The sequence below is a fragment of the Botrytis byssoidea genome, assembly GCF_014898295.1.
Source record: "Botrytis byssoidea strain MUCL 94 chromosome Unknown BBYS_004, whole genome shotgun sequence".
Lineage (NCBI taxonomy): Eukaryota > Fungi > Ascomycota > Leotiomycetes > Helotiales > Sclerotiniaceae > Botrytis > Botrytis byssoidea.
The window spans coordinates 817,314-837,313 of NW_024065845.1; the positions used below are offsets into that span (position 1 = coordinate 817,314).

Genomic DNA, 20,000 nt, shown 5'->3' on the forward strand with positions numbered 1-20,000 from the left:
CTCATCTCCATTGAAGCGGGCGGAATCATGTGACAATGTTGTCGGAGCTGCGTGATTGGGATTAGTGAGAGGAAACTAGAGAGAAAATGGCTTAGCGTTGATGGATTAGAAAATAATTTTAGTGCGATAAGGATTTGGAAAATCGAAAAATTCCATTATCGAAAATACTACAGTAGAAATCAACAACAGCATCTATCTGAGAATTGCACAACAGTACTCAAGATGCCTAAAGTCGGAAGTAAGTGAATGATATATGTTGTCATTCTTCAAAGGATTTAATAATTAATTGATTTGCAATTCAGAGCCAAAGAGTAAACGTGTTCCAGTGCGTCTTCGTCACAAGATCGAGAAAGCATCAGTCGCAAAACAAAAGAAAGCTCGTAAAGAGGGAAAGAAAAATCCAGAATGGCGATCGCGATTAAAGAAGGATCCTGGAATCCCAAACCTGTTCCCATATAAAGATAAGATCTTGCAAGAGATTGAGGAAGGAAGAAGGAGGAAGACTGAAGAGGCTGCGAAACGACGAGCTGATGCGAAGGCTACCAAGACTGGAGAGCAAGTGGAGAGAGAGGTAGAGGCTAGAATGGAAGGTGTTGATGAGGAGGACATTGAGCTTATGGACGAGGACGAGGACATGGACGATGATGATGACGATTCTAATCCTATGGCAGCTTTACTTGCTAGTGCCAAAGCTGCTGCGGCGCAATACGAAGATGACCTTGTTAGTGGAGACGAGATGGACGAGGATGATGATTCCGAATCGGAAGAAGATGATGCATTCGATGGTGTTAAGCTCTCCGGATTACCCACACGAAAGGATGGATCAAGAAAAGCTTTCGACAAGGTCTTCAAGCAAGTTGTTGATCAGGCAGATGTTGTTCTATATGTCCTCGATGCTCGCGATCCCGAAGGTACCCGATCAAAGGAAGTTGAACGTATGGTTATGGCTGCTGCAAGTGGTGGAAAGAGATTGATTCTCATTCTCAACAAAATCGATCTTATCCCTCCTCCAGTCCTCAAAGCATGGCTCATTCATCTCCGAAGATATTTCCCAACCTTACCACTACGAGCTTCTGGACCAGCAGCAAACGCACATACTTTCAATCACAGTCAATTGACTGTGAAAAGTACTTCGCAAACACTTTTCAAGGCTTTGAAATCATTTGCTGCAGCAAAACAACTCAAGCGTTCTGTTTCTGTTGGTGTTATTGGATATCCTAACGTTGGAAAATCTTCAGTCATCAATGCCCTTACATCCCGTCTTGGTGGTGCTGGTGCAGCATGCCCAGTTGGTGCTGAAGCCGGTGTCACTACATCTCTCCGATCAGTCAAGATCGATAGCAAATTGACCTTACTCGATTCTCCTGGTATTGTTTTCCCAACCGCCGGCGATAATTCCAAGGCATCTAAAATTGAAGAGCAAGCTAGACTTGTTCTCCTTAACGCTATTCCCCCCAAGCAAATTGAAGACCCTGTACCGGCAGTTACTCTGTTATTGAAGAGATTAAGCGCTTCCCAAGATATGCTAAACAAACTTATGGATGTCTATGGATTACCACCATTAGTTTCTGTCAATGGCGATTCGACTTCTGATTTCTTAATCCAGGTCGCCAGAAAGAGAGGAAGACTTGGAAAGGGTGGTGTGCCAAATATCAGCAGTGCTGCTACAACAGTCATCACAGATTGGAGAGATGGTAGAATTCAAGGATGGATGGATGCACCTGTTTTGGCCATCGCACCAGAGAAGATTGCTGGTGCCACCGTTGGCGAGGATGTCAAGGGTGACCAAAAGGAGATTGTTAAAGAGTGGGCTGAAGAATTCAAGTTGGAGGGATTATGGGGTGATAATTCTTCAAAGGATGAGGCTATGGAGGAATAGATTTTGCTGGATGGAAACAGTGAGGAATATCTTATGCATGATCATCTGTATGTGATTATCAGTATGGTGTTTGGCGTAATGGCTGGGTTTAAAAGTTGGCCGGGTCAGTCGGTTGTAGATATAAATTACAACAAAATAATCAACTATATGATGAACAATTTCGATTGAGCAACTTTTTGTGTTTTGTTTAGCGATACTTGGTGTATCAAACTTTCAAGTGAAGTGGGCATCTGTCGATTATCGAGATGTATAAATTGTGTTGAAATTCAATCTACACAACATGGATCATTGCTTGAAGTCTTGGAGTTAACAGAATATAATGTTTGAACTTATTTCATACTATTGGTTTCATTGTGCGTGGTTATTTGATGCGATAGAGCTCAAAGATTCAAGGGTTCCTGACACCATATAAGTTAAAAATTCACGAGAGAGATAGTTCGGGTCAACATAGTTTGTACGCGCTTCTGAATTCAATGTTTGAGCAAGAATGAAATCATTTGCAATAGATACACTTTCGTTATTAAATGTATTCTTATGCCTACCTAATCCATGGAGGATTTCTCGGGAAGAAGCTTTGTTCGACGCGGACCCCGATGATTTCGTATCAAATTGCTGGCTTGAGGAGGACAGCGATACAATGAAAGACCCCCCTGCTGCTACCTTTGGTTCTAGAAAGGGGAGATATTTTAGACTGTATTTTGTTGTAATATCATCTGGATTGTTGTTTCCCAGCCACTATAGTCATTCGATATCAAAGCTAGCTCTTCTGATGAGATAGCGAGCTTGTCCCAATTGATCCTCTTGTGTGCACTTCCAGTTTAGTCAAGCGGAACCTTCGTTTCAAAGTTTCATTTCACTCACGTGGTTCTTGGGTACACGAGGCTATCGCAAAATATAGTAATACTTGTAACATATCAGAGATTATATATTTCTACTATGATAGATGTCGCTAGCGGGAAAGTGATACGAAGGAGCTCATTTGACGCGGAAGTGAAGATCTTGACGATAACGGTTATACTATTTAGTTTTGGTGTTATAAATGATTAAAGTTAAGCTCAAAAAATAAGACAGAATTAGAAATTCACTTCCCCCTACATGGATATCGCCCATATACAGAATCATGAGGTACCAATATCTTAGAAATGGTGCGTTTTTGTTCTAGACCGACGGGTTGCCAACGGAATATCCCCTCGACAGCAGCATAGAGGTATGACAAGTTGGCCTGTCATTTGGTGCTGAAATTCTGTTATGTCCCACGATGGTATCTAACGCAGCATCTATCAGAGTACCAAGCTCGCATACGAGCCCGTTAAAAAGCTTAGTAACACTATCCTTTTTGAGAGTCTTCTTTACAGCCAGCGCCGGAGTATTTGAAGTTAATCAGTAGAGTAGTACCGAAGAAATAGAGATGTAGTATACAATCTAGTACTCAATTATAAAATAAGTAATACTCATGGCATCTAAATGAACTAAGTTATTACTGTACTCGAATTTGCGAAAAGTGTTACCAGTAGTCTGGAGGGTAGTTCAATTTGAGAGTTTGATCTGGAGATTTTATGAATACTACTATCCATTTCATGCATTCATTATCTCAAAAAAATTCAACAAATAAAACTAACTCAATGTCTGGAATAATCTCAGCATTTCAAGGGGTCTAAATTTTTTAAAATTTGGACTATTGGAATAATTAAAGTCCGGACTGATCGGACCTCCTACCTGAGAGCTAAAACATTGACTGTAAGCTTATGAAACTTAAGTTCATCTGACACCCTTCCCTAAACAAACTTTCCACCAAAATGGGCCGTCTTATTTCTCTGAACAGCTTCAAATTGTACAATTGGCAAATCTTCCAGCCGGAATCATCAATCACACATATTATTGACAGATATTTCAAGGATCAGCATCCAAACATCTCCACCATAAGTATTAGCAATGTCTTTGACCCGTTTGGTCAACAACGATGGGGGGTCCTTAGCATTCTCCAGCAAAAAAGTTGCCACATCGATATTTTCTTTCTCCAAAGCGGTAAAAACCGCCTTCTCTGTGATCAAAACATCTAACGATCTTATCATGCAGAAAATGGGCTCCAATTCGTCGAGAAAGTTCCATCGGCGATCCACTAAAATCTCGATATGGGAACTCCTGATCATATCAGTGCCACAAGAATCCAAAACAAAGGTCAGAACTTCGGGGTCTACACAATTGTCGAACAGCGAGTCAAAAACCTCCTGGTTGATGAACTGGATTCCCTTAACATCAAGTATTACTTTCCGAAATTGGTGAGATCGAGGCTTTGCATCAATCACTCTCTGTCGTGTTAGAATATGATGACCGAATTGCTTCACAAGATATGCGACAGTATTTGAGTCAAAACTTCTGAGGGCATTCATGACCATTTGCTCCGTGATCCAGTTGATGTGTTTGAATTCATACAGCCTCTTTACAGTTTCACAAGAATCATGACGAATAACTTCCGCTACCATATCTTCATCGAAAGTGTCTTCGTCCATAAGGACAAGAACTTTAGCAAGCTCACCCAGACCTCTGGTTTTGATTCTGTACTCAAAAACCTTTGCGGATATTGGTACCTCGTTGGAAGCTCTATATAGAATATCCAAAGCTCGCGATGGATCAGGATGGGCGTCGGTTCTCAAATGCCTTTCAAGTTGACGGAGAAAATGTTCTCGACTCTTCTCGTGATTTAGAAGGACATTTTCTACCTGCAAATGACCTTCAAGTTGTTCTTGGCTATTTTCATCTTGACTAGGTCAACCAGTATACCATGTCTTCATCAGCAATCGGCTTGCCCATATTGCCAGATTCTATGCGGTGCTTGTGAGCGACGGATATTCTAGCAGGATCAGCTTCGAGGTCTAGAAAATACTTCACTGAATCAGGGCTGCCATGTCTGATTGCCACAAGAAGTGGGGTAAGACCATGACGTGATGACACATCGACTGGTATCTTGTATTTGTTGAGCTTGTTCTCTAAAATCTCAGGGAGATTGAAGACTGCTCCCAGCATTTTAAGACGACATTTGGACGGATATTGATCTAAATATAGAATGCTTTCCGATAATTCGTCTGCAATGTCCGTCATCTGGGACCACGATCAAGTGACAGCTCGATAACTCTAAGAACCTCGTCTGCGGGCAGTGCAGTTTTGCAGCAAAATAGCCATCTACAAACTGACTTGAAGACGCTAGTACCGTAAGCTCCTGGCTTGGTGTTCATCAAATACACCGTTTCATAAGCACTATTCAAGGATTTCTCCGAGGAACTGGTCCCACTTTCAATATCCAACAGCTGGATCTCAATATTTTCGGGGAGAAATGTTTGAGTTTCGATCGGAAACATTATTGCAAGTTGCAAGGTGACCCATTTGAACCTAAGATTGAGTCAGTCACTCTGCTTGCGTCGGATAGGCATACAACCCAGATTCCACCCGCAAATCTCGATAGAACTCGCACTATCTGATCCATGAGTCTTCGCTTGGTTTCCTCGTCATTAGAATCAATGTCTTCCTCTCTAAATCTTACTTCGTTCTCAATGTACTCAGACATATCCTTCAATGTATCTTCAGTGGCCAAAATAACACCCTCTGATGCAGTGAACACCTTGTCCACATCTACATTCAATCGACTTGAAAAAACAAACTTGATACCATCAAGCTGCTTGACCTGAAGCTTTCTCAATGTTGCTAGAAGCTTGCTGAAATCAACGCATTCGTCAAGGGCATCTATGACGATGATGACTTTACTGACTCGTTGACACAATTTTAGAAGCGCAACCGACCACTCATCGGTTATCGGTATAGTAGGGTCAGGTGGTTTCGCACTTTCAAACATAGCAACGATTCTAGCTTCTATTGCGTTGCCATCTGGAGTCCATGCCAGCTGGGACACCAGACTTCGAATGACATCATCTGATGTTGTTGGCGAGATACAGTAGAAATAAATCATGCGCTGATCATCTTGTCTGGCTACATCAGAATAGAACGATTCAATGATGGTAGACATAATTGAAGTCTTTCCAGTTCCAATAGTCCCTCGCAGCCAAAAAGCAGGCGCTCCATTTTCATGCAGCCATTTGGTATATTCCTCGATAATCCATTCTCCAGCATGTGGGTACTGCGAAAGTAATTGTCGAGCAGTGTAATGCTGTGAGATGTATGGTTTATCAGATACCCATCGAATTACTTCGAGATTTTGGTCATCTGTCCTGTCTGGCTGTAGAATCTGCTCTCGTAGTTCGTTCTCGAATCGCTTTTGGTTTTGTGAGTCATTTAGTTGTAGATTGGTCATAGAATTGTCCCTGTAATCTTCGATCTCGCTGAGCAACTTTTTCCATTCATCTTTCCTGAAAATCGACGCAGCGTATCTTGCAATTGTGTGTCTGCTGAAATTATTGATTGCAGTCGCCTCATACCGAAGTATCTTCCAGTACAGAGTCACAATCGATTCCTTCAGTTGTTGCTCCGATTTGTCTTGTGGGAGATTGAGATAGTCTCAATTGACAGACGTAAATTCTTGGACGATCTCTACAACTTTTTGTAGCCCATTCAATGCTGCCTCCTGTTCTTCGGAATGGTTCAAAATGAGCTATGAAAATCAGCTCCGGTCAAGAGAGAGTAATATCACACCCACCGGTAATAAAACAGACACACAGGCCCATGGAATTCCCGCATGAACGGGGTCAAGTCCGGCGGCTGTGTCTCCAATTGGCTTGATTAATTTGAAGATTTTGACAATCTTATCAAACTGTGGTCCAATTTTAATTGCTTTCTTGCGCCAATATAATACCCATTGCTTGTCCTCCATTATACTGCGCTTTCTAAAAAGTAAGTCGCCAAGCTCTTGCTCTTGTCTCACATTGTTTTTGACATCAGAATCCTTTTTTATGATCGACTGCAATCGCTTGTATAGATTTGAATCTTCGCGCTTAAATTTCTCATATGCTTCCTTCCATAAAATGTCATTCTGATTTGTCAAAGCTATGAAGGTTGTTGCCGATGATTCTTGCACAGACGCTATAATCGCGGCTCTGTTTGTTAAAGTTCTCAACAATACGTGAGATTTCCAGAACTTACAGACTGTTCTAGAGTTGGACAATCAAAAACACTTGTCGCAGTTGTCATCATGTTGCGATGCTCCAAATATTTCATGCATGACTGACACCTTGTCAGCATCACGTGGCTGTCAGCTTCAATGCAACCATCGTTTGCCACTTCACTGCTGAGACGAATGAAAAGACACGAACTCCATATTTCTATTCTACCTACCTATTGCACTGCGCATTTCCCTTATCGATATCGACAAATAGTTCTGTGGACCTGCGAAGGGAATTGGAAATAAAGTGACCGCACAACAACAATATTGCACTGGGAAAGGAGCATCGATCCGCATCTGCCAAACTTGCACACGTGATGCTTTATCTCATTACGCCTGTCATGCGTTCTTTCTCCGAGTACTAAGACTCTCGACAAACTCGTATTAATTAAGATCTAAATATTCCTACGTCAACATTACCGCATTCAACCCTTAGCTTCACGATTGTTAAGACAAATTTTGTGCATTATTCTTCAAACCGCTGTTGGCCGACATCCTTTCTGTTCAAGTCCAGGTCTTGAGTAAGAAGAGAAGTAATAAGACCCAGACCTCCAAGCCCTGCCATCGTATAGAAAATAGTCTTAAAGCACCCAAGATAGACTCTTAAAACGGCATCCAGGACCTTTGGGGATATTTCCAGAGATCTCAGCTCTGGAATGAAGGAAACAGCTTTACTTGGGTTATTGAGCTGAGAAAGAGATCCTGTCAATTCGACAGCGGCAATGGAAGTAGAAAATACCGAATTAAAGATCGTTGACGCAACTGTAGGTCCAATCAGACCTCCGAACATTCGAATAGTCAGCAATAGTCCGATTGCCAAGCCGATATCATCAACATTTTTCACGCTTGCCTGGATAGTTAGCAGAAGAAGACGCAGTAAGGACACGCCCATTCCCCAAAGAATTGGAAGGCCAAAAAGTAGCGATGACGAAGATCCGACGTCAAAAAGAGCTAGCAATCCAGTTCCCAGGATTATGATAATCCAGCCAAATCGTATGATCCATACATATCCACCAACGACCGAGACCATCATCATCGAGATAGCTGCGAATACTACACTGATGATAACGGTGGGAAGCAAGGAGACCGCAGATCGGATGGCTGTCTCGAGCTCCACGGTCTGGTAAAACAAAGGCAGATACTGTAACAGTGAAATCAGGATCATACCATGCACGAAGGCCGCCGCCAAGGTCATGTTTGCAGTTCTCGAGTGGAAGAGACGATGAGGTAGAATAGGCACACTGGGCTTAGCTTCATATACCACAAATATAACAAGCAAAACGGCACCTAGAAGTATTGGGAGGAGTGTTTGCCACGACTTCCATGGGAAAAGTGAGCCGGCCCAACTGAGTGGTAGGACAAAAATCGTGATACCAGTTACAACCAGCATCATACCAATCCAATCGAGTTTCTTTAGGTTGGCAGATAATTTTTCATCGAGCTCAACTGGTCGTAAATGGAGAAAGAAAACAATCAGAGGCGCGCTGATTCCTAATATTGGCAAGTTCACCCATCCAATCCATCTCCAGCTTGCATAACTACTAAAAATGGCTCCAATTGACGGTCCGAGAATATTCCCTACGGCATTGGGGATTGCCATTAGTCCAAGACAGAATGAACGTTCCTTCAATGTTGTAATATCCGAAAGTATAATTTCCACAAGTACGTCGATTCCTCCTCCGCCAAATCCTTGAAGCACTCGACCGACGATAATGGTATTCATGTCCTTTGCAAGAGCGAAGACGATTGAGCCGATAAAAAAGAATGCCATGCATATATAGAAGGATGGCTTTCGACCGAAGATATCTGATATACTGGCCCAAAGTGGTTGCATAATGAGACCACACAGAGTATAGGACATATTAGCCCAGAAGCTCTGCAAACTTTCGCCATGTAATTCCTCCGCTACAGTCTAAATGAAGAATGAGCATTAGCATAGTCTTGTAATCTTTTGTAGGAAGATAGAAGCTTGAGATAGATGCGGTATAAGAAGGTGAGGAATCTAGAGGGACTCACTGGGAGGGAAATTCCGAGAGACGTTGCATCCATTTGGAAAACAAACATACTGGCAGCAAGGCCTATAAAAGCAAGCTTAAAAGATAATGACTTTTTGGGTCTTCCTTCGATGATAGCTTCGTCGATATTTTCAAGACTCGTTTCTTGTAGTGCACCATCAGCACGATTGGTTGTGACTTCCGTCACTTCTGCCACTGTTTTTGGATCCTGATTCGATTTTTCTTCAAGAGATGTAGCCATCACGACGGCGGTATTGGTGTCAATCTGATTCGTGTTTTACAATACATAGTCTGGAAAGGTTTTGGCAATTCCACAATCTAAGTCCTTCAATCGCTAAATATAAGGAGCCAGAAAGTCGTGTGTACCTTGCACTCTAACCCATGTACCCCTGAGTAAATCTTCGTGGTTTTGGGTACCTCGCACGTGATGTAGTTACTGAGCAAGCACTAGCTTGAAAACCTGATTTCCGGCATTACCGTTAATTTAAGGGACGACAGCATCCTTGATGCTCGAGGTCTTGTCAATAAAATCACTCAAATTTCTATGTGCGCATTGCAACATCTAGAAATTCGAAAAGGGAGAACTCTGTGTAACGAGGTAGATAGAATTGTTACATAAGCGACATCCGCTGGGACCCCCACTCTCGACTGCTTCACATAGCCGAAGTGATAGGCCGGGATTGACCAGCCTCTGGAAGGAATTTATATCTATAATTTGTGGATTCGCTGTACGATAAAGATAACCAAAAATTATTCTCGAAATAGAGGATCTCTGAATCTCTGTTTGGTTGTTTGGTTGTTTCAGGTCTTGACACCTTATCTGAAATGGATCTGTAATTCAGGGACATTGAAAGCCGTCAAATGCCGCCAGGTTTTTTCGGCCACGTAGAGCCTCCCTGTCTCAGATCATCGAAATGATTGGCTTCCATTTCACCAACAGACACAACTGCCGCAAAAGACTCAAATTTGCATACCTAATGAAAGCAATGTCGATCGCCCCGTAGATCTCAACGAAACTTGCTTTTTTGATGATGTAGGTATATATGCTCTCGACGATAAAAGAAGATGGTCTCTTCAGCTTGCGAAAATGACCGAACCTAGCAGTCGTGCAAAAAAATTCCGATTGAAGATGAAGAAACTCGTTCAAAAAGCAAAGGATCATATACGCTCTGGTTCGTCCTCTTCTCAGACTTCCCCTTCGGATTCTGCCCGGCCCGTTAATAATATTCATCAATCTCGCCCCTCCACTATCTCTCCGCCCACTGTTAGTGAAATCCTCCGCTATCGTTATCACTTTGGTGTCAATCTTGGTTCAATTTTTGTTCTCGAACCATGGCTCTTCCCTAAATTTGTAGGGGGTGCATCTTCGGAGCTCGATGCTGTAACTTCTTCTGTTAAGAGTAATGGTGTGGAAGCTACCCGGCAAAAATGGGAGGCACATTGGAAAAATGCCGTTACCGATCAAGCTTTCGGATGGTTGTCCAAATCGGCAAAAGGAACTAGTATCCGATTACCGGTCGGATATTTCACTCTCGGACCAGAGTTCTGTGTCGGAACACCCTTTGAGAGTGCCAAAGACGTCTATCAAAATTCCTGGACGATGGTAAAAGAGTTCATCACTCGGGCTCGCGCTCTTGGAGTGGGGGTTCTGGTTGACCTCCACGCGCTACCCGGAGGTGCAAATACAGACATGCATTCGGGATCCAGTACCGGAAAAGCAGAACTCTGGAGTTCTAAGAAGAATCTCGAGCTTGCGAAAAGGGCGCTTTTGTTCATCGCAAAAGAATGTAAGGAGCTGGATGGGGTAATCGGTATTCAGCTCTGTAACGAAGCATGCTGGGATGCCGGAAAGAAAGGAATGTATGATTTCTACACTTCCGTCATTCAATCTATCTCCGAGATCGACTCTGAAGTGCCCATCTACATAAGTGATGCATGGGATCTCTCTTCTGCTTTGAAGTGGACCAAAGAACGGGACTGGAAATCTGGAAAGGTTCCCAGCAACCCCGTCATCATTGACACACACAAATACTACACGTTTGCAGAGAAGCATCGCTCACAGAGCGCCCAAGAGTTAATCCATCGAATACCTACTGAACTTGGCGAACTGCCTAATTGTAGCCCAAGTGCCACACATCTCTCATCTGGCGGAGAAACACAAATTATAATTGGCGAATACAGTTGCGTTCTTGACGACAAAAGCTGGGCAAAATCTCCACCCGCTATGAAGGAAGAATTAACTCGAGAATTCGGACGACATCAATGCAACAAATGGACGGAGGGATGTAGTGCGGGGAGTTATTTCTGGACATGGAAAATGGAGTGGATGGATGGAGGTGGCTGGGGGTTTGTGGAACAGGTTAAGAAGGGTAATATAATTGCTCCGGCTTATATGAGCTGGTCTGTGGAAGAAGTCAAAGAGAAATTGATAAAGGCAGAAATGCAGAAGAATGAGATTATGCAGAAGATGGTGAAGGACCATATAAATTATTGGACACATGAAGATCCTGGAAAGGAGTTCCGGCATGACTTGTATGAAAAGGGGTGGAAGGTCGGGTGGGAGGATGCAGCGGCGTTTTTTAAATGGAGAGGAGAAAGGGGCGGAGCAGATAGACTTGGATCTTTAGAAATTTGGATCAAGAAGCGACTGATAGAGTCTGGAGAGCGAGGAGAGTTCTTGTGGGAATTGGAACAAGGGCTTAGATGGGGTGTCAGAGAGTTCGAGAATTGTGTTGAGATGTCTTGAGCTTCAAGTGGGAAGTAGAAAGATTAAGCAAAAAGATCATAAGAAATAAAAAGATTATAAGAAATGAAAAGATTGTGGGAACCAGAAAGATTGTAGAGAGCAAAAAGATTATGGAAAGCAGAAAGATTGCTAAGCTGAAGCTTATAGGAAATGGAGACTTATGCTGCGTGTCTTCACGAAATATTTTTTAGACCACCGATATAATATTTCTATTAGAAATCTATTTTGCTTGACCTCGCCAACCGCCAACTAGATTTCCAATTCTCTTTGGGGGGGGCGGAGTGAAGTCATTTGTCATGAAGCTCCTCCGGCCTTCGCTTGAACCTAGTAACGTGGGGTTCCTTCCGAGCGATGGAGCTATATAATCTGCAAAAAGTTCGCGATGGTAGGTATTCATGTGGGGGGTATACCCTGCCATTCGTAACGTTGAGGAAACTATAGCGCCGATGTTATCATCTCAAAGTGAAGAGCTCGTATCCTCATATCCAACAGACGAGCTCCCTTTGCTTGAGTCGATGAGGCTCTTCGCTTTAGCCTGGTAGGCTTGCCAATCCTGCAATGCAATCAATAACTCATTCAATCATATTGTACTTCCAAGATCTACCTACAAGTAATCTTACAACACATTCCGAAGGTAGCCTACGAACAGACTTGTATAACGGGAGTGCCATCGAAACCAACATATTTAAAGTAAACGTAGTTCATACAGCTTTCACGATGTTCGTAAAGGCTGGTACTGCAAATTGCGAGTGATTTTACAGAGAAGATGATCGAAATCGAAAGATACTTATCTTGACTCCGAGAAGTATATACCGGGAAAAGTATTCCGGAGTGTCTTAGCTAGTCTGGCACTGATCATTCTGCTATTTTCTCATCGGCAACTGAATGCCATATATCAGCCGAAACAAAATACGATTACTAGTCCGATCTGGAACTTTTATCGATGGATTTTCCCAAGGAAAAAAAAAAGGTTTAACACTCGGGTCTGCCATTTTTCACAGTCGGGAGTATTCCATTCCATGAGCGGGCCATGGATGAAAGTTTAGTTCCCGTCAAAGCCATTTTTATCTGTAATCCGCATAATCCACTGGGACGTTGTTATCCCAAAGAAGTACTGACTTGGATTACATTTCGGATGAAGCGTATGGGCTATCAGTCCATAATGATCATGTACTTCAGAAGAAAGAGGACTTTATCTCGGCTTCGTCAATAGACTACAACGAAGGTTCTGTCCACGTTCTCTATAGTCTTAGCAAAAACTTTGGCTGCAGCGGAATACTTCTCGTGAGTTTATTATCCACATGTCAACCCCCAAAGCATACCACTAATCCCAAATATGAAAACATTGGGTGCCAATTATCAGTCTAAACAATGTCGCTCCTCGTCTCGGTGGTGCTCTCACAGTTCACTGCCAGGTTTCTTCTGCCGCTAGTCTCTTCGCAACTAGAAGCATTTTGCGGCAGGAAGACATAGACTTTGTGGTGGTTCACAACGGTAAAATTCTGCAAAAAGCATATTTGAGGGTGAAGAACTTTCTTTTGGCCAATGAGATCGCATTCATTCCTGCCACCGCAGGCATGTTTGTATTTGCGCAGCTTTATCCAGATGCCGAAGCTCAAACAGAGAACGAATTCCAAAGAAGATTAACAGTAGTTGGTCGCTCAGTGCAGGGACAAGCTACCACTATACAGAGCCAGGCTGGTTTCGCATTTGCTATGCTTTAGAAGGTTCCGTGTTACCAGCGGGACCTCAAAGACTCAACGAATGTGTAAGTCCTGACAGAGATAAGATTCTGCCTTTCATGAATAAAACTCCTGAATCAAACGCAGAGAGCTGCTAGAATTGTCGCAGGGTCATTTTGATCCGACTGTAGAGTAGTGCAATGCTGGTTAGCACTTTCAAGCACGTGGGAATCTAACGCGTGCGAGTAGATAAGATTAGGTACCGTAACCACTATTTATAAAAAATCGAACTCTGGACAATGGAAACGAATATGATGATCTTGGGAATTTCAGAGATTGTGATATCTGCCAATATATGTATGGTCTCTGCGGCATTGAAAACCTGTATTGCATGCATGATCTTGCGTAATTTCACATTTTAGGTTTCTTCACTCCCGGTGAGCTAGGCTAGAGCTTCTACGCACAAACCAGTAATCGTTATCAAGCACGTGCCACTTTACCTAAATCTTAACCTTGAGTCTTTTACTCATCCTACCGAACCCACCACGTTTTGTCAACTCGCAATTTCAGTGGTCAACATAATCTGAGCAACATCAATAAAAGCCTCATAACCAATCGAATGAAGCACGCGACATTTATATCGTCCTTGAGGGGCGTGAATTTCACAATTGATCTTCGATAAAGTTGCGCAAAGATATGAGATTGTTTCCGATATCATTTCTAGCTGCCGGAAGTGCTAGTCTTTGAAATGGTTCGAAGATATAATGTAGGTCGTGTTACAGCAAGATCAAATCCCTTTGGTTCTTCTCTCCTTTGTTCATTATCCTCCAATTCTCTTGATTTCTCCAAAGTTGAGTGAGATTATCTTATGTTCCCTAACATTTGACCACCTTCAAGCTCTCTCCAAAGCGCCTCTTTCTCAAAAATTCACATTTTGCCATATTTCAGTCATTTCTTATTCATATCTTGAAATAATTATTTACCTCAATTTGAGTCAAAAGGGTCAATTTTGTCGTAATACGCGGTAGGACCTTCTATATTGAGCACAAGACCAAGTCAAGTTACCTAAATACCTCATTTTATAATGCCTCGTCCAGCTCATCCTCCTACCCCGGCATCATCAACCGAAATCAAGGGAAAAGATGGTTCGAATTATTCTTCACTACAGATGTCATTTGAACTTCCTCCTCCTGCTGTAGCAGGAGTGGAATCTCGACCAACCAGTTCCTCTACCCAAGCATCATCTGCCTCGTATCAACCCGCTTCCCCAATCTCTCCAGCCATTCCTGCAAGTGAAGCTGTCAAGCTTCGTCGAAGAACGGCTGCACAAACCACTGCGAAAGATTCCTTCGCACTACCTCCTCCGCCTACACGATCCCGAAAGATTATACAGATGAAACCTCGAGGGCAAAGTGATGAGATAATGGATACACCCGCAGAGAATACGAAGTCTGGTGGGAAACCTACATCAAATACGCCCAAGAAGAAGCAACCCTCCTCAACGAGTGTGGCTGGACGAAAGATTGCGAGGAAGACTGCACATAGCTTGATTGAGCGTCGGAGGAGGTCAAAGATGAACGAGGAATTTGGTGTATTGAAAGACATGATACCGGCTTGCACGGGAGAAATGCATAAGTTAGCAATTCTACAAGTGAGTACAAAGTAGATATCCCATCTATTTTCACATGCTAATATCTGATAGGCATCCATCGATTATGTGAGATATCTCGAAGATTGTGTTTCCAAGCTGAAGGCCGAGAATGCTCGGGGCAACTTCTCTACAAACACTGGAGAATTCACGTTACCGCCATCAGCACATCGTGGGAGCTATGATCCGTCACGTCATGAACATTCCACACGTGAAACAGAAGAAGATATAGAAATGGCTGGGTCCGAAAACCCATCTACCAATTACACTACACCTACACCCCCATCCCAACAAACATCGCCTGCCATGCTCCCACAAGATTCTCGTCAAAGACAGGATTCATATTCTTCGTACTCAACAGATTCTCGTCATTATAGCCTCAGTACCTCATCGACCACATCTCCCGCTTTAGGCTCTTCAGTCTATGATTATGCTCGAAGTATTGCGTCGGTAGGATCGGCACTCACGAGTCCTGCTCTCATACCGCAAAGAGATCAAAGAGATATAGATGAGGAAGCAAGTGCGGCGTTATTGATGCTTAATTCAGATCGTAGAGGTACGAGCTTTAGTGGGGTTCGAGGAATGAGTGTTAAGGATCTACTGAGCTCTTGAGCAACACGGGATGAGGTCGGAATATCATATTTAGCGTTTCCTTATCACAGGGGAATTTCGGAAATGGAAGACATGAGGTTAATATTCTTCAAGGCGACTGGTTGGCTGTTTGAAAATTCTAATATCCGGTTGGAGCTTCTTTTGAAAAAGAATTAGGAATCATTAGCATGTTTGCAGATTGCTACGGAATTGAGATTTCTGTCAACTTTGGATATATTCAATGAAGGGATGAGACAATAACAAAGCTTTGAAGCTGATCAGCTATGAATTCTAAACAATGCGATCGCAAGATACCTTCAAGAAACACGACTTGTTTACTCAGTGGCTTTTCACTTGAAGATGAGAGGTTGATCAGGAGAATGCAAGTGTTAAATCTCTTATCACAATGTGGATATTCAACCATGCTTATCTGAAGTGTTTGGAATAATCAGATGAGAAGGGTGTCCCAAAAGCTTTCTTGTGAAGTCCTAAGGTTACACAGTTGAAGAATCCGCCTTTAACTCAAGTGTCCACGGGTTACATTGAAGACTGACTAGATACTCATCTCAGATCGAAACTGAGACCAAAAGATTCAACTTCAACTTCAGCACTTGAATATATCATCCAGCTGGATGTTGGAATGGAAATTCATATACCTAACACGACAAATATGCAATGAAAGAAAAGTATAGTATCAATCCAACAGTGAGTGAGGAATGGGAGAAATACCTAAGAAAGGGAGTGAGAAGAGATTGATGTGGAACGGAGATGATTGTAGATTGAATGTTGATATGGGTATGGGTATATCTACGTTGTATGTTATAGTAGTTTTTGTATTCGGAAACACATTCTCGGAATAATCAACCAATCAGCAGGATTTGATAGATACATTCGTATATAAATCTAAATCTTGTTCGGATTCAAATATTTCTTCTAATTTCGTTGTTTATGCTTTGTGTGAAGGAAGTTTATGCAGATGAAAGTGATCACACCGCCAATTGCCTACTTAATGATTCTCTATAACTTTATCACACAATCATAATATCTGGCTTGTCTGAGACTGGGATAGTATTTGATTGTCAAATTCCAATTGCGATATTGAAACATATTTTCTGACAAATTTCACTTTTAGTGTTCTATTCTATTTGGAACAATGGAAAGCTTCTGAGGCGAAAATTAGGTTACAATGTCCTGGTCGATTACAAATAATGAGAACAAGTTGATATTTGATCTGGATTCAGACAATTGTGAAAAGGTATTGTGTATTTACGAGGGGGTAAATTGAAGAGGAAAAGAGTATTATGGTGCGTACAGGTAAGACGTAAGATATTCTGTAAGGTCTTCTTTGTGTAGTTTAGAAAAAGACAGCCTATTCCCATCATTCAATTGTTCCCATATATAAAATCTCCGCCTAGAGGAGCGAGAGGCTCAAGATCGGAGTCCTCAACTAGAGTTAGATCTGGCTCGACAAGGATACTTGGTCTTGGAGGCAGAGCAAAGATGGACTTGAGAATGGATATGCGGTAGATCGACTTCTGAGGTATATGGAGTTTAGCTTGGTTGGTGATTGGATTGACTATTCTCATCAAAGAGATGTTAGTGTTTGGTGCTCTGGAGGCTCCGTTGAATGGTGGTCGTTGGGGTACATAGGCTGGATGATGGACCCACCAATGTGATGAGGCTTAGGGTGGTTCTTGGAACGTTTGATGACCTGCCATCTGTATACGACAGAGAACTGGTTGTGTTGGCAAATCCTCCGCTCGGGGGAGCGAGAGGAAGTTCATTAGAAGGTTCAAGTTCAACAACGAAGTGTGGATTGGGAGCAACCACATCCTTCGGTCTTGGAGGTAAATTGAGTCTGGGTTCGACTGACATACCAACGGCTTCGGTAAGAAGATGATTGACGTTGACAATGCTGTCAGGTTCTCCGCATGGGAGAGCGAGAGAATTTGAGTTATTCTTGATACGAGGAAGGTTCTGAGGCATTGAACGTCTTCTGGAAATGATGAAGATGGGATGGTACGATATGGCCAATTATATGTGAACAGTCGAGTGAGGATTGGAAAGAGTTGATGAATTGTGAAATTACAGAGTCGCTGTTGTGAGAAAGATGAAGAAGATGAAGAAGATGAAGAAGATGAAGAAGATGAAGAAGATGAAGAAGATGAAGAAGATGAAGAAGATGAAGAAGATGAGCAAATAGCAAAACGGGGAGTTTTATATAAAAACAAAGTAACTTGTGCTATCCTCACATATGGTGACTATGAGTGTCGTCTCTATTACGACGAGAATATGCTAGAGGGAGGAATGAGTATGTGCTGGAAAAGGAATGGATACCTAGGTAATATGTTGGAGTGGGAACTTGTATGTGCTAGAGTGGAGGATATGTGTCAGAGACAAATCAACACATCAATCCGATATTTCAACTAGAAATGAAAGGTGAATAAACTAGTACATGTACCAAAATACAAGGCAAGAATTACTACATCATCAATCTTCAATCATTATCAATAAAATTTCCTTGACATCAACCTTTCCAAGTGGATAAATAAGCTCTCTGATAAATCCATACCGATATCGGAATGGTATTCTTTTGTTGCATATCTGTATTGACAAAATTGGCATTGATCCAACGCTTCTTGCATATTCACAGATCCCATTTTGGTAATTACAGAATATACCAGACGTCAAATGGACGGTCAAAGGACGGTGGAAGACCTTGATCAACATTTACCAGCACTCGAAGTATGGAATAATCTATGAAAATGTTCATCTCAACTCAAGATGGTTTGTGGCCAAACTCCCATATATTTTGTATGGTCATGTAAACAAAGTCTATCTTTAGACGAGGATTTAAGTTCATGGTAAGGGGTACCCCTTAGTTTTTTGATATCCTTACTAAAAGTGCATCAACGATATGTTCAGCTTTATGATGTATTCTGCCTTATATTGGGACATACCTTTCGGTGATATCTTTCTTCTACTCGAGAAGTACATATCTCATCCCCATAACCTATTAATACAACAAATCATTTGTATTCAAAATTCTATCATAATTCAACTGCTTGCTTATACTCTACTCAACAGTATTATCAACATCGATCTTCTCACCTCCCTCTTTTTCCATCCTTCCCCTCTCCTCTTCTCCTTCTCATTAAAGTTATGACAATCATAAACAATCTTGTCCAAATCATCCTATATAGACGTGAAATACCTACTCAAATCTACATAAGCATTCACACATATTCTACAAATTCTACATCATTCACCTTTATCTTCTTCTCTTCTTAGTTTCTTTTCAACTCGTTTTCACTACATAACTTGCAAAAGTATCCTACTGATCAACCATAGAGTTCATATTCTTCAACTCTCATTTTCATCATAGAATGTCTTTGTACATTACATCCTCTTCATTATGACATCCAATGCCTACTCATCATATTCTATCATGTAATGCTTGATAGATATAAGTGAAGATCTTATGACAACTACAAATCACTATCATTCATCCATACCTCCCTTCCACACAATCCAACCGTAGTTAGCACAAGTAATATACAAACATATACATTTGTTGAGCATATACTTATTTGATCATGTTGATCATTACCAATAACATTTTATCTCACAAGTGTATCTCATAACTCCTACACAAAGCATAAGAAAGAAGAATAAAAGAAACCTTTTAAATATAGATATCATTCACCACTATATTCATTTCATTCTGCTATTCAATTAACTAATACAGGAACACATTCTTTATCTATTTTCCTGGTAGATATTTAGAGATCAATGTATAGAATATTTCATTCGATATGATATTTCTTCCTTACGTTAACGAGTGATATATTTACTACATGCTGTCATTGGATGAGCAATATTCAGAGAAGAAAAAATGTAATTTTGATGAATAGGATAAGACGAATCGGAATGAATTATTGATGTTAGATATAAACTGATGTAGGATGATATAATACATACTGAATTGAATCATAAATTATAAAGTGTATTATTCTTCATTCTTTTCAAAATTAACATGCGATGTATTTATTTGTCTACTATATCGAAAATACATGTATCCCATTCTGCCAATCAATCATGTATTCTAAGACTGTGTTTTCATGTATACGAAATGAGAGACAACATTGAGACTGTCCGATTCTGCCGCATCCATGTCCGTCTACTCCATCCCTCTTCCCATTCCCCGGTAGACGCGGATCCCTCGTGCCTCTTTGATTTCCGCAGAATCTGATGTTGTGATGAGATGAGAGATCACAGGTTAAATCATGGATCACAAGATGGTATTCTCATTCTCTGTTGCGGTGTTTGAGA

At 41.6% G+C, this 20,000-nt stretch overlaps 7 protein-coding genes across 7 annotated transcripts; 4 read left to right on the forward strand and 3 right to left on the reverse strand.

Annotated features, from left to right (window-relative positions):
• Positions 1-222: 222 nt before the first annotated feature.
• On the forward strand, positions 223-1,879 carry EAE97_002346 (uncharacterized protein; the record flags this gene model as incomplete). The annotated part of the gene is made up of 2 exons (XM_038872857.1): positions 223-238; positions 303-1,879. 2 exons carry the CDS (start codon positions 223-225, stop codon positions 1,877-1,879), a joined length of 1,593 nt encoding a protein of 530 aa, XP_038736063.1.
• A 1,862-nt stretch (positions 1,880-3,741) lies between these two features.
• On the reverse strand, positions 3,742-4,903 carry EAE97_002347 (uncharacterized protein; the record flags this gene model as incomplete). The annotated part of the gene is made up of 2 exons (XM_038872858.1): positions 3,742-4,599; positions 4,661-4,903. The coding sequence occupies 2 exons, from the start codon at positions 4,901-4,903 to the stop codon at positions 3,742-3,744; spliced, it is 1,101 nt and encodes a 366-aa protein (XP_038736064.1).
• A 331-nt stretch (positions 4,904-5,234) lies between these two features.
• Positions 5,235-7,018, reverse strand: EAE97_002348 (uncharacterized protein; the record flags this gene model as incomplete). Its single annotated transcript, XM_038872859.1, has 4 exons — positions 5,235-6,237; positions 6,400-6,479; positions 6,525-6,921; positions 6,972-7,018. The coding sequence occupies 4 exons, from the start codon at positions 7,016-7,018 to the stop codon at positions 5,235-5,237; spliced, it is 1,527 nt and encodes a 508-aa protein (XP_038736065.1).
• Positions 7,019-7,452: 434 nt separating this feature from the next.
• EAE97_002349 (uncharacterized protein) lies at positions 7,453-9,242 on the reverse strand (the record flags this gene model as incomplete). The annotated part of the gene is made up of 2 exons (XM_038872860.1): positions 7,453-8,898; positions 9,003-9,242. The coding sequence occupies 2 exons, from the start codon at positions 9,240-9,242 to the stop codon at positions 7,453-7,455; spliced, it is 1,686 nt and encodes a 561-aa protein (XP_038736066.1).
• An 846-nt stretch (positions 9,243-10,088) lies between these two features.
• Positions 10,089-11,747, forward strand: EAE97_002350 (uncharacterized protein; the record flags this gene model as incomplete). Its single annotated transcript, XM_038872861.1, has 1 exon — positions 10,089-11,747. The coding sequence occupies one exon, from the start codon at positions 10,089-10,091 to the stop codon at positions 11,745-11,747; it is 1,659 nt and encodes a 552-aa protein (XP_038736067.1).
• A 2,305-nt stretch (positions 11,748-14,052) lies between these two features.
• Positions 14,053-16,593, forward strand: EAE97_002351 (uncharacterized protein). The gene is made up of 2 exons (XM_038872862.1): positions 14,053-15,080; positions 15,132-16,593. Exons 1-2 carry the CDS (start codon positions 14,514-14,516, stop codon positions 15,687-15,689), a joined length of 1,125 nt encoding a protein of 374 aa, XP_038736068.1. The 5' UTR covers positions 14,053-14,513; the 3' UTR covers positions 15,690-16,593.
• A 702-nt stretch (positions 16,594-17,295) lies between these two features.
• EAE97_002352 (uncharacterized protein) lies at positions 17,296-18,431 on the forward strand (the record flags this gene model as incomplete). Its single annotated transcript, XM_038872863.1, has 3 exons — positions 17,296-17,556; positions 17,760-17,979; positions 18,343-18,431. The coding sequence occupies 3 exons, from the start codon at positions 17,296-17,298 to the stop codon at positions 18,429-18,431; spliced, it is 570 nt and encodes a 189-aa protein (XP_038736069.1).
• Between the last annotated feature and the right edge of the window lie 1,569 nt (positions 18,432-20,000).